The sequence below is a fragment of the Aythya ferina genome (genome assembly GCF_964211825.1).
Source record: "Aythya ferina genome assembly, chromosome: 8".
Lineage (NCBI taxonomy): Eukaryota > Metazoa > Chordata > Aves > Anseriformes > Anatidae > Aythya > Aythya ferina.
In genome coordinates, this window is record NC_140304.1 from 2,782,195 (window position 1) to 2,796,780 (window position 14,586).

The 14,586-nt window shown below is 40.2% G+C and overlaps 1 protein-coding gene across 1 annotated transcript in view; it reads right to left on the bottom strand.

The window, feature by feature from the left end:
* Positions 1–14,119, bottom strand: part of ABCA4 (ATP binding cassette subfamily A member 4) — an 80,876-nt gene extending 66,757 nt beyond the window's left edge. Inside the window, exons 1-4 of the mRNA XM_084528330.1 lie at positions 13,441–14,119; positions 11,975–12,165; positions 7,860–8,022; positions 4,025–4,117 (exon numbers count right to left, since the gene is read on the bottom strand). Of these exons, the coding sequence (XP_084384456.1) occupies positions 4,025–4,090 (66 nt within the window). The 5' untranslated portion in view covers positions 4,091–4,117; positions 7,860–8,022; positions 11,975–12,165; positions 13,441–14,119. The remainder of the gene's footprint in view (positions 1–4,024; positions 4,118–7,859; positions 8,023–11,974; positions 12,166–13,440) is intronic.
* Between the last annotated feature and the right edge of the window lie 467 nt (positions 14,120–14,586).

The window sequence follows — 14,586 nt, forward strand, 5'->3', positions numbered from 1 at the left end:
TCTACAGGGCAGACCACTAACACCCACCGCCAACGATTTAATAAGATGTTTGGGATAAGCATTATGTGTAAATGAACTCTAAGGGGTAAGAACTGGGGAAGACTCTTGAGTTGTCATTTTTGCTGCAGTTAACCTGGGTTATTGCTCAGGTGTTGGCTCTTCCTCCATTCCCAGGAAATAAAAAATCCTCAGGTTGAATTCAGCATTACTTTCTCTCTTATCTAACTAGTTTGGATGGGATTGAAGGCTAAAGTACAAGTGAAGCTTTCATTCAGTGTGTTGTACAATGAGGACTGACCAAATGCTGTTAGCCCTCTGGTATTTTCCTGCAGGCCTTTTCCTGAGAATATACCGGTATCTCAGAACATACTAGGAAGGATCAGAGAGCAGCCCATAAAACCACAGAACCATAAGATAAAGAGCCAAAAATTCCAGCAATGCACACAGAGGAATGTAATATCCACATGGACTTGTAATGGACCAAGATCAGTGATAAGACCATATAAATCTGACAAGTCTACATTGGCTGTGGATCATCTGTTAACTGTAAGGAAGCCTTTCCTCTTGTGAATTAGAGTAAATAATGAACTTACGTAAAAGATTGGATATGCCTCCATTTGTGGTACAGCACGATAGTTACCAAAAACCAAGCTGATTTTCCCCAAACATTTTATATCTGCTTTTGACATTAGGGATTTTTGTTTTGGTTACCTTGTTTCTCTGTGTGAACAAATAAGCAGGTAGATTTATGTACTTAAAAATAACATTATTTTTACTGGCTCAGTTTTAAAATTTGTTTTACCCTTCAGAGTAGAGAAAATATTTCTCTGATGTGGATTAAATCACTGTGCTTAAAAGCTAGGAATGATCACCACAAAAAGGCATTCTTTGGCAACACCAGGAAACCCCGAGGCTAGCACTTTTGAAACTTCTAAAAGAAAAATATTAAAAAGAAAAAAAAAGGAATTCCTAAAACCCAAGCAAGAACTTTGGGTGAAATATCTGGAAATACTTGCTTAAATCAACAGTATTTCATACACTGAAAATACTGAAGACATGGATCTATTTGCTAAAAAGTTTTTTAAAAAGGCTTTCAATTCTCTCAGTATACATATTATACATTCCAAGATGGACTTACTTATGTTTCCTTCCTTCTTTCCTTCCTTCCTTCCTTCCTTCCTCTCTCTCTCTCTCTCTCCTTCTTCCTTTCTTTTTATTCCCTGAACTTGAGAACCAAACTATTACAGCTCCTTGGTAATCAGTAAATGCAGGCTAGCTTTGTAATGGGGTCCTTATATTTGGTGTAATTTAGGTGTGGATCAGTTAATTTCATACTGTATTAAATCACGACTTGACAATGTTGCATGCATCAGCTCTTGCTGGCAATGCAAACTGTGGGATAAAGTCTGCAGAGAAGCTACGAAACAATGGACATTCAATTTGTCTATGGAAAAATCACGTAATTCTTTGATCCTGGAATTTTTAGCTTGAGTCATTCATAATAACTAAGATCTCCAGGAGTTATGGAAGAGGACAAGACTGCTGGTGCATTTTTACACAATATACCTTTTGTTATTTTCTATTAGCCAAAACCAAGCAAACACATTAGCATGGACACAAAAGTGGGCTCTGTCTCAGCTCAGTCAGCAAAATAACTGGAAACGTTGGAGATACCTTCCATCTGGTTTTGACCAAATTCTAGTCAAAGCAACTCTGGTTCCAAGCAACTCTGGATACATTTATTACAACTTTCAAACAATGATAGCACAGAAAAAATCATGACAGCATAGGCAAGCATTTCAACTTATCCTGATTCTGTTTGATCCTGTTGATGTCTGTTATCAAGACAAAATCATCTGCATGACTGTTACAGCTTCACAGCCACCTGACTGTAGTTTCTTATTATTTTTAGTTTGAAATGGTTGGTCTTTCTCTATATGAGCTCAAAGGGAACTTTCCATGAAAAACAGCTTGACAGAAGCAGTCTCAGTACATCATATAACCATGACCCTGTCTTAGGGTTTTGACCAAGAAAAAAAAAAAAGAAGAAAAAAAAGGTGAAATACGGTAGAAACTAATAGATAAATCTGCTCTAATCCATGACTAAGTGTCACAAGATCTAGAAGGATTGAAAGGATTTAAAATACTTCTCTGACTTCCACCTTTTTTATCATGATATTCAAGCACATAAAGAAAAAAAAATTAATTGAGCTTCAGGCCCCTAATTGGATTCACTTCTAAAAGCAGTTGGGTGTAAGAAGTAAATCTAAAATTAGGAATCAAATTTCCCTAAGCCCACATTTTCCTGACAACAGATCTTCTTCTATGAATGTAACAAAATATTACTGCCCACACCTCTTTTCCTTGTATGCTGTAGTATTTGTAAAATAAACAAAGAAAACAATGCAACACTGTCTGCAAGAAACATCTTTGCAAACTGCACAAGACAATATCCCAGTCTCATTTGATTCTGTCAGGAATTTGTGATTTTTATATGCTGATAAAAATGGCTATCGGGGGAGGTCCCAGTTGACTGGCGGCTAGCAAACGTGACGCCCATCTACAAGAAGAGCCAGAGGGCTGACCTGGGAAACTACAGGCCTGTCAGTTTAACCCCAGTGCCAGGGAAGCTCATGGAGCAGATCCTCTTGAGAGTCATCACGCAGCATTTGCAGGGCAAGCAGGCGATCAGGCCCAGTCAGCATGGGTTTATGAAAGGCAGATCCTGCTTGATGAACCTGATCTACGTCTATGACAAAGTGACGCGCTGGGTGGACGAGGGAAAGGCTGTGGATGTGGTCTACCTTGACTTCAGCATGGCTTTTGACACCGTCTCCCACAGCATTCTCCTCAAGAACCTGGCTGCTCTTGGCTTGGACTGGCGCACGCTTCGTTGGGTTAGAAACTGGCTGGATAGCCGGGCCCAAAGAGTCGTGGTGAATGGAGCCAAGTCCAGTTGGAGGCCAGTAACTAGTGGCGTTCCCCAGGGCTCGGTGCTGGGGCCGGTCCTCTTTAATATCTTCATCGATGATCTGGACGAGGGCATTGAGTGCACCCTCAGTAAGTTCGCAGATGACACCAAGTTAGGTGTGTGTGTCGATCTGCTCGAGGGTAGGAAAGCTCTGCAGGAGGATCTGGATAGGCTGCACCGATGGGCTGAGGTCAACTGCATGAAGTTCAACAAGGTCAAGTGCCGGGTCCTGCACCTGGGGCGCAATAACCCCAAGCAGAGCTACAGGCTGGGAGAGGAATGGTTGGAGAGCTGCCAGGCAGAGAAGGACCTGGGAGTGATGGTGGATAGTCGGCTGAATATGAGCCAGCAGTGTGCTCAGGTGGCCAAGAAGGCCAACACCATCCTGGCTTGTATCAGAAACAGTGTGACCAGCAGGGCTAGGGAGGTGATCATCCCCCTGTACTCAGCTCTGGTGAGGCCGCACCTCGAGTACTGTGTTCAGTTTTGGGCCCCTCGCTACAAGAAGGACATCGAGGTGCTTGAGCGGGTGCAGAGAAGGGCGACGAAGCTGGTGAGGGGCCTGGAGAACAAGTCCTACGAGGAGCGGCTGAGGGAGCTGGGCTTGTTCAGCCTGGAGAAAAGGAGGCTCAGGGGCGACCTTATTGCTCTTTACAGATACCTTAAAGGAGGCTGTAGTGAGGTGGGGGTTGGCCTGTTCTCCCACGTGCCTGGTGACAGGACGAGGGGGAATGGGCTTAAGTTGCGCCAGGGGAGTTTCAGGTTAGATGTTAGGAAAAACTTCTTTACCGAAAGGGTTGTTAGACACTGGAACAGGCTGCCCAGGGAAGTGGTGGAGTCACCATCCCTGGAAGTCTTTAAAAGACGTTTAGATGTAGAGCTTAGGGATATGGTTTAGTGGGGATTGTTAGCGTTAGGTCAGAGGTTGGACTCGATGATCTTGAGGTCTCTTCCAACCTAGAAATTCTGTGATTCTGTGATAAATGTATCACCAGTCATTTCATCCAGGGGACTGCATGGTCCAAAGCTGAAATCCAAAGACTAATATTTTACCTTTTGTCTTTTCCGAAGAATCCAGTTCTTCCAGAGTAGAAGTCTGATTTGCCTAAGGAAGTTCATTCTTCTGCACCAACTGTTCTAGCAAACCTGTGGCAAAGGATACATTGACATTTCTCAGCTGACAGTTTAAACAGATCTGAGATCAACAAAACTGTTTTCTGTTCTTATTTTAAGATTATGTTATTGTAGAGATTGGTTCCTGTCATTGTCTGCACCATATAATTTTGCACTTGATATACTATCACACATGAAAAAATGTGGTTTTCCTTTGTTTTGAGGCTGTTTCCTGTCACACATTTTATCAGCAAAAAGAAAGAGAGAGGAAAAGCATTTCTTTCAAGTGAAAAAATGTCACTAACATTGAATCCAGCTATTAAATTGGACTTTCAAGTAATGAAATGATGCAACAATTAACCGCTTTATCAGATTAAATCAGTGTTTTTAAAATATATTTTTTTTGTTTTACAAGAAAACATGGATTTCCAATTACTTTACATAAAAAATACTTATAGGCAGAATTAGTCTTTCCATTTAGACACTATAAATGTATACTGATAAGCACACTGGGTTTTGGAAAGGCAAATTAATTTTGTTCCCATTTAAAACAAAACAAAACAAAAAACAAAAAACAAAACAAACAAAAAAAAAAAAAACAAAACCAAAAAAATGGGATCTCAGATTTACAGGTTTTTAAATTCAGCGCCTTGTAGGACACTTTACAGGGGATACAACAGAATTTAAGCCACTGTATGCTCTGCTTTCTAGATTCATGCCTCATTTTAACCAACTTGAATTTTTACCCTCAAAAAGAAAAAGAGAATTGGACACATAAGTCTAAACAGATACCTTCCACATACAGGGACCTATTCAAAAATAAAGGAAACATTTTAATTTGTTCCTGTATACACTTCCTACTTTATAGCTGCCTTATGGATAAGAGAATAGTTTCTTCATGATTGATTAGTAACTGAGAGTCAGTGGAAAGGAGATGTAAGTTAAATATTGGAAAGCACTTTCTGACTATGAGAATGATGAGGTAGATCTGTTTGTTGGATATTACCCAAATCTCTAACAAGAATTGCACAGGCAAAACTGGTCACAGATTAGGTGATTTGTTGAGTCTCTCTTGCCACTGTTCATCTAGAATTTTGTTTGTAGATAATCTATTAAGTGGAGGAAATCTTGTTTTAAGAGGCAAAACTTGGATAGCATGTAAGAATATGTTGTCCTAACCTGTCAACACAGCATTAGTTGACACAAAAATAAGTAATAACTCTTTGACCATTTCAGAAAATCTTCTCAGGTGCACATTTTAAGATCTGAAAACAAATTCAGACCTCAACAGGACACAGGAAGACAGCATTGGTTAGAGGGGCTGACACCTGCTGGAAAAATGTTCCTAAAAAACATGCAGATCTCTTCTGACACATTGAACACGGAAGAGATGGGGACAGAGTATTTGAGACCAAGCTTAGCTAGAATTGTCTATGCTGCTTACTGGGGACCAAATAACAAGACATCAATTCTGCAGAAAAAAATCAATGCAAAGCTGATGATGACAAAACCTGCATCATTTCCCATATTTTGTAGGTTAAGAGTTTCATGTAATTTTCAGTGTTAGTCCATCAACTGTAGTAACTCAAGTTCTAGAACAACACAGGAAATGAGACCAGGTAAAAAAAGCTTTTGCTGTTGTAAAGTGTAAATGGATTAACATTTGATGGTTTGAAGACATACACTTTTGGATTGCAACAGCTTCCCAGCTTGACAGGATAAAATCTAAAGGGAACAAAATAAACCCATTGCTTTGAGTGACTCTGACCAATTCCACGCTACTGCGTTGAAAAGTAGTCCTTATGGTACAGAGAGCATTAAGATCCTAAACAGACATAATGACATGCAGCAGACAACAATTTTATTTTGGGAGATCCAGCTTCACACTGATGCGATTTGGGGCCTATTTTGACCATCTAACAGAGGGAACAAAATTGAAGTCTTACTTTGAGACCAAACACCTGAATACAGAAGAGTGAGAAAGAAAATCTGTATCAAGTTTCAGATTGACCATTTGATTCCTATGTATACATGGGTGATAGAAAAGGCTAGAATTTAGACAGTATCATTCACTTTTTTCCCCTCTTTTCCTCAGTAATTCAAAAGAAGCACATCTAGTTCTTCAGATGTTTACCCAATCGAGCGCACTTCTGAGCAATTAACTGTTGGAAGGGTTTAGATCCCAGGAAAATAAAATAAAATAAAATTGGCTGACCTTCAAGGCAAGACAAGATTTTGGCAGTTTCACTACTGACAGCAGGTTCTGCAGCTGAACAGGCTGATGGCTCCCTTGGAAAGCCAAGTTTATATATATATTTAGTTGCAGGCAGCTCCAGTAGCAATCAGCTTGCTGTTGCCATTAGTGTGGCATGCCTGCAACTCCTTAAGGGTTTCCACTGACGTTCTCTTCACAGAGCTGCTGACTACGGGCAGTCAGATGGCTTTCTGACACCCTTGCATAACCCAGGACTCTCTAACCTGTTGGTGTTCTGAAGAATGAATCCTACAGCTGGAAAAATGGGAAAAGGCCAATTCTGTTCTAGCTCCTTTCACCTTCCTCTAAACCCCAGGTGGGCACTCTGCAATCTTTCTGCAACAGCTGTGAAAGGAAATTCAAGCCTTCATACCAAGGCCATAAAATATGTAATCTGCCAGTGTTCTGGCCTCTCCTCTTCTTCCTCTTGGCTCATTACTGAACTATCCAATATGTTGTTTCTATCTCACTGAGAGATTCCCTAGTAGTACAGAGTCTGTCAGCTCATGTTCCCACATTGCTCACAATGTATGACATACCTGCACCATCCTGTAACTTTTACTATTGTTGTTAGCAAGTAAAAATTGCAGTGCAAGGTCATGAATGGGGTTAGGATTGCCAGATAACATTCTGTTAGCATTCGCCCTAGAAAATTTAGCTACTTTTCTGACACTTGGCATTTAAGTAGTAAAGAAGACAGAACTAATAACCTTGGGAAGAAAAAGGGACATAAGTAAGGTTATCCAGATTGTCCTTCTACATTAAACCTTGCTAGTTAGGGCTGTTGAGAGCCATCGGGAGAGAGATTCCGTATAAGAGAAGTAACTCCTTAATGATAGACAACCTAATTAACATGTACAAATTGCAAAGGAATCAGTGAAAGAAAGAAAACAGTGATTACTAGACTGATCGCCAAGGTTAAGATTCTGCTAAATAAATCAGAACATAAAAACATTTTTCTTTTTAGCCTAAACCAAGATATTTAAATTATAGCATTAATACTTGAGGCGCAGACAACATATAAAACATGAAGAAAGATTCCATTTTGCTCTGCGGACATATTTTAGAAACATTTCTAATTTTACCGCATATTTACATTTCTCCAGGCTGCCTTGTTTATTAAACCTTAATTGGGAGCTAGTGGAAAGAAGCTTGCTTTCCTAAATGGAACACTTTCACAATTATGACTGTTGTCTTTGTCTTAAGTCTGTTAAGAGTAATTGTCTTAACCTTATACAGCTTAGAAACCTAAATTAGACAGGTAAACATGGAACAGAAGTATAGGAAAAAAGAACTAAAATAGTGCAATCAGGAGACAGTGGAGAGATAAACCTCAGATTCTGTAGCAGGACAGAATAAATAAGTAGTAACTCATTTTCAGTCCCGAAATATCCTTCCCTATCTAGGCATTACTCGACAGATTAACATAGAACTGTATCGTCAAGATTCAAACTCTACGAATTTAAGTAGAGCAAAACAGTGCAATTTAACTACAGAGAAGGTCCATGCTAAAAATAGTACCTAGCAACAATGCGTCGAGAACTCCACATGGGCTCTGGAGGTACGTGAACTTCTGAAGTGATTAGTCATGCTGTAGATCTACCTTTGTTCTTAAAGGCAGAAGCATCCAGATCGCAAGATCAGCCAGGGTTTGAGGCAACTGCGATTAGGAACAGCACAGGCACTACAAGAAATTCAGTTACCAAAAAAGTTAAGCTTATTAACACAGATATTAACCCCCCTCCTAAAAGCAGAAAACTACAACAAAAAAACAAAACAAACACGCCACATTAAGAACTGTTCATTCAGCTTTCCAAAAGAAGCTAATGCAAATCAAGTTTGTTAATATTTAGAATGGCGTGCATTTGCTGCCCAAAGATAACAAGCTCAAAGGATGTGACTTATATCCATGGCATACATAAATCTCTGGATTGTTAATTTTCCTTTTGCAGGAACTGATTTCCACTTCCGGGGGCTGAGTGTAAGGGTCAACAAAAATAACTTGGTTCCATCAGCAGCATACTGCTGAAGCGTGGGAAGACTATTACGAATTCCCAAACCATAGGAAAATAAAAAATGGCACTTCTTCTGTGCTTTCTTCCTTTTTTGCTAGCTGTTAGTACGATAACATAGAAAAATGATTTGCTGCATACATTCAGAAAAAAAATTATATGTATTGTTGACAGAAGACACGTGAAACAATTAGTTACATCCATCATTACCACTAGTTTTACTACACAATGTAACAAAGCTAAATACTGATTTTAAATCAGTAGAAATAAGTTAACTTTTATATTTAAAAAACTAATTTCTCAAAGTTCAATCCTATCTTACTACCTTCAGGACAACATCAGAAAGAAACAAGCAAACAAGCAAGGCATAAAAATATCTTTAAACAATAAAGTCATAAAAAGGGGCTTTTGCTTCATTCTTTTTCTAGCTTTTGCCTTTCAACAGGGAAATATAGCGACAGCTTTTAAAACCTTGACATTCTAGTGTTACAGCTGGAACTACAAAAAGCCATTAGAAATTAAGTTAAGCATTTATTTCTCAGCTGATAGTAAATGAAGACAGTAATAGACTGAATCAGATGCCTCTGTATTTTACTTCATGTTAGGTAACAGGGAGGCCTAAAAATGAGTTAAACAAATCCACATCATGTGGAGTAGGTTTCATATTTTGACTGGCTGCCAACAATGAACAATAGCTCTTCCCTGACTTAATCCTGGAGGTTCAGTAAAACATTCCTTTTTTTTCCAGACTGTAAATAGCAGTTAGCAAAGGGTACTCTTACCCTGTTTGTACTGTACCTATTATACCTTATTAATAAAAGCTATCAACAAATTCTCTTAACTGTGTATTTCTTCAGGTATTGTATTTATATTTTATCAATTTAATCAATACCTTCACTATGTTCCTGCTTCTGCTGAGGACCCTGAGCTCCAGGGGTGCTGACATATCAGACTACTTCATTACCAGGTTAAGAACAATGCAGTGTGTTAATTAATTCTTAGACTGTTTAATCTAAGCACTGCCCTTAGTAACTTTATAAGCAGAGTTCTTCAACTGTATGTCTGCTGCTATGGTCTTAGAGAAGACACAAGCCTTTCCCACTACTTCAACACTTAGTTCATAGGAATTTCAACACTTTCTCTAAGCTCCATTTGTTTTATGAAGGTGGCACAAGTATTTTTCTCTATAGGAGACAATGTTCTAGAGACTGGGAATTTCTTCTGGGCTGTGCAGACAAATCAAACCTGCAGTAACCAGAGAAAAATATTTTTTTTACCCAGTTCATTTTCACACATGACTATGACAAAATGAATGTTTTTGCTGTTCCTGCCACACTTCCCTTGTGAAAAGCATGGGGAGTTTGTTCTTCTAGTGTCTGCGTGTGCAAAAGTAGCCAGGTACGGTAGTTTAGTACATTTCTTCATGGATCATCACTCCACAGGAAGAGAGAGAGAGTGAGACATAGAAGTAACCATTTCATAACACCACTATAGGACAAAGAAGACTGCTCTTCTCAACCAAGACTTCTTCAATGTTAGGTTTTCTAGAACTTCTAAAATGTCAGCAAGCTGCAAGCTCTCATAGGAACACAGTAAGCTGTGTATATAAGAATACAACCTGGCTGAATGTGTTCTAGTTCACACCTCCAGAGATGCATTCAGAGAACTTTTCAGCAAGCTTTGTCCTTCAACTAATATTTACTATATCCAGTTACATATTAGAATTAAATGACTCAGTGCACATCTCCAAGATAAATTATCCCCAACTAGTATCTGTTAAAGGTCAGACACAGAAGCAAAAAAAGCACTGAATGAACACTAAGGGGTTGGTTAGTTTTTAAACAAATTTAAACAAATGATTTTTCATCTTTAAGGGTTTCAATAGACAACAATGCAGCGAAGACCCCCACCAGCATTTCTGTCAGGCAGGGGCTCTGTATGAGCATTATTGTAACGTCCTTTGCTGCCTCACTGGGGCTGTTGTTCCAAGTAGGAGTTGATACTACCCCAACCTTCATTATTTAAAAAATAATGAAGAAAGTTGTGGCAGCATTTGCCCATTTCTTTCTCCCTTGTAGGGCTCTTGGGAGACCTTTGGGGATCCTCCACAGAACTCTGCTTCACTGAATTTGATAATCTGTAAGTTTATATCAGACCACACCACAGCTCTGACAGCACAGCACTGCACTTAGCACCCTGCTTCCTTACCACGACTACCTCAGGACATTCAAGCAGCTGCACGGATTTGTTGCCTAAACCAATGACTTCAAGCAGGCCTTCTTCAGGAAGGATTACTTGGCCACCTCATCTTTTAAACGTGGCCTTGGTCTAATTTCATTTGGCTGTGTTCATATCACAGCCCTGCTGCAATCTTAACAAAGAAATAAGGGGCTTTATGAACCTGCAGAGGGAAATCCACTCTGACTAATGGCTTTGCAAAACAGAGAAACTAGGGCTGCTATTAGGCTGCAGCTTGTGCTTAAGCACTGCTACTATGTCTGAGGCAATCAGACAATTTAACTCTTTTATTCAGCAAACAAACATTTTAGCCAGCCTTGAGATGAGCTCAAGTTATTTTAAGAAAATTGCTATTTTTTTGCTGCCTGTATGGTATGCAGAGACAGCTCTAACAGATTAAACTAATCTCTCCTAATTAGATTTTTACATCACAAGGATAATGATGTGTTATGTTTCTTCTACGTTCAACTACATCAGCTCTATCTGTGACCCACCTTTGCTTTGTAAACAGTGGGATCTTCAAAAGTAAACACAGAAAGCTTATGTGGGGCCTACCAGTTCACAGGGGAGGAGAAAATATGGTTCAGCTTAAAAAGCGCGCTGTGCACAGTTTCTCTGGTAGCTCTATCTACAGTTGTCACCATCACTTAGGGATTTCCTAATCTGTAGTTTGTTGCTAGCAGCAGCAAAAAAGAACATGGCTAAAGCGGCAAGTGGAAATACAGATTTGATTACAGTCCTTGTATTATGCCTACAATAAACGCGTGATAAAGTTCCCTGGGCTGTACATTCATGAACACATAAATGCAATGCAGTATACATGTTCATACAGTATACGTGTTCTGCCAGAGTAAGGCTGGGATTGCACTATTTATAGAAAACAAAGGCCCAAATGAGTCATAACGGACACTGTAAGACCTAATTAAATGTTAACATCACTTCACCTACATGTGCCATAGTTTCAACATTGTCAGTATTTTATTAGTTTTCTTATTTCCTAACTTATTCCTGAATTCTGACTACAAAGTCAAAACTGGTTAAGTGCTGTTTGTTCAGCAAATTATAAAAACATCTCTAGTAAACCCTCCAGCAACACAAGAAAAAAAATCTCTAAAATTATTAGAACGTTAAAACTACCTGCAAAGATAGCTTGGAACATATGCACACTTGTGTACTGGGTGTGCTCGTGGGCCAACACTTCTAATTTTCAAGAATAATGCTCTCCAGCATCCTGACAATTTCTGAACTGGTGAGTTGTTCCTTCTTACATAGAAGGAATCTTCTTACTAGATTGTTCCTAGACAGTGCCTCACTAGAAAACTAACACAATTAAATGCTAACACAATTTTGCTGAGGCAAACCAAAGGAGCGTGTGTGTAAACATACCTTATAGACAAGCAGATACACTGTGTGCACATCGAGAAAACTACGATGCACACAGTCAGGATGGGATTTTCTGAGTTAAGGTAATTTTTGCATCCAGTTATCCTAAACTCCTGTGGAAAACCCAAGTGGAAGGTTTTTCATGTTTTTCCTGCTGGGCTTCAGAAGCCTCTATGAATCAGATAAGGCATGACCTGAAGGACAAAAATATGCAGTTGGGGTCAAATGGTATTTCTTGGAAATGGCAGCTAGTGAAAGAATTAAAGAAAAGAGACAAAAAGAGAACTGAGTTGTGCCACTTGAAAAGACCACAAAGAAATCAGTGCACAGAAACTAGTGAAAACTGTACAATTCATAACATACTGACAGAATGATTTGAGGGGTGCACTGGCAAGAAATCAGAGAATAAGAAAAACCCCAGGAAAACATTTTTTTGAAAGGTGCATGCTCCTAGAAATCAAAGGCAAACAGAATCAGACAGATTCCTCCACGTTTCAAAACAGGCAAATGTGGCACCTTAAACAGATCCTGTGACACGTAGACTCAGTGGAGGGCTAATGACCCCTATCTACACAGGACGTGCAGTGATCAAACAATTGCAAAGCATACCAAAGTACAAACTCAGAAGGAATGTTTTCCAGTCTAGCATAACCTGGTTTACTTCACTTAGAAACTCTTCTGCCAACCAGGAACACAAGGGCTTTTTCCTAGCATTCGCCTTTCTCTAACATTTTACATTTTGGGAGCTTTAGGATGCCTTTTTCTTCTATCTGTGAGTGAAAATACTTTTCAAGATCCCACACATCTGTATCTGAAGCCAAACTCTCCTTCCTCTACAAAGAAGAAGGGGCATGCAGATAGAAACTTCTTCTGAAGCCTCCTGCTATATAACTTATTTACGTGTTGACATGCTTATATAAAATAGCATTATTTCTAAATATCACAGAACCAGCCTTAAAGCTTTGCTAGTGGAAAGCCAAAATGATTTGTCCCATTTTGCCAGCACAGTAAGTCTGTGTACATTAACAAGCATGATGACCATATAGAAGTAAATCTGTAGAGTGAAAGAGTGAGTGCTGAGGGCTCAGCACCCAGACGCGGTGTCTCAGTTGCTTCAGGTATCTCCAGTCTGGCCCCACAGACCACACATTAGCAACTGAAGCACATCAGGTACCCTGCTGAAGCACGTCTCAGTTTAATCTCATCCAAAACCAGTCAGGCTTGTATGCTGAGATCACAGAGAATATGTAAAGGAGTCACTTAAAAAGTACAAACGTGATCTGAACTAGATTACCAATGTTAGCATACACACACTGACAGCATTCACACAGCATTTTGTGCTGGCTTTCAGATGACCTCAATTAGGCCTTTACTACACTACAGGAGCTAAAGAATTCATGGATTTGCAAGCAAAACAAGGACTTAAAGAGAAGCAATAAAATACTGGAAAACTTACCACAAAAGCTTACCTCATGCATGAGCACTGCTGTGCTATGGGTAATTGAAAGATTTCTGAAGGAAACGTTCAGCTAGGCTGCAGAGAAACACGTATCTTAGATGCAGAATAACACTGCTCAGTGGTAAGAAGATTGTTTTAATCCTGTGCTTGATGCAGAACAGCGCAATCTGCAACTTTAAGAACTCCTGAATAAAAAACCTCCCTTATATTCGGTTTGAACAGGACAGGCACAACACGGTATATGTACCAAGAAGCTGATACTCCTTTAAGATTTTCCCTCAGATCCGAACAAACCGTGCATTTGAAAAGATGGTGTCAGAAGGGTAGTTCTGGTAGCATTAGGGGCCCTGCTAAACAAACAGCTGTCATGACTAATTAGGTCAGGGAATTATGGAAGTCAGTACTCTGACAAACCTTTAAGAGGGATGAGGCAGTGCATTACAACTTCAGAAAACCTAATTACCAAGCAAATCTGACACAGAAAGGTTTCCTCCCAAGAGGGCGAGCCGCAGGGGGCTCGCACATTGCGTGACCCGGAGTCCTGTCACCTGAGGGAGGTGGATGGGATTGCAGCAATTCGGCTGCGGTGAAGCAACTCCAAACGCAAGACCTGGAGAAATTTGCACCAGAATAGAAACAAACAATAGGGCCCATTCGTAACATTTCCAGTCAAAAAGAACACCAGCGGCTTTCCCGTCAGCCTTACGGCCCTGCTACCCCCGCAGCCGTGCTGGGGGCCCGCCCCGCCACGTCCCCCTCGCCTCCGGCCCGCTGAGGCGTTTCTCCCCGCGGGGGGGGAAGGCCTCGCTGCGCCACCGCCAGAAGGGCTTGAAACCGAGATACAGCGGCTAACGAAAAATGTAGAAATACTTTTAAAAAGAGATCGCAGCCTCCGGTCCCCCAATTACTGCTCGTCGGCGCTCGGCGCCTCACCTCCCGCAAATGCCTGCTTGTCAGAAGTTGCTGCACACAAAACACGCCTACGGGGTTACCAAGCACATGTAGCAGTTAGCCCCAGTACTTCGAGACACGCATTTTGAAAGGGATAAACCTTTCAAATAACTGTAAAAATAACCTGCTATAGTATTATAACATCTGCATCTTGCAATGCTGCCCTCACAGTGCTCAGACCAGCCTTTGGGGAGCTGCCTGCCTC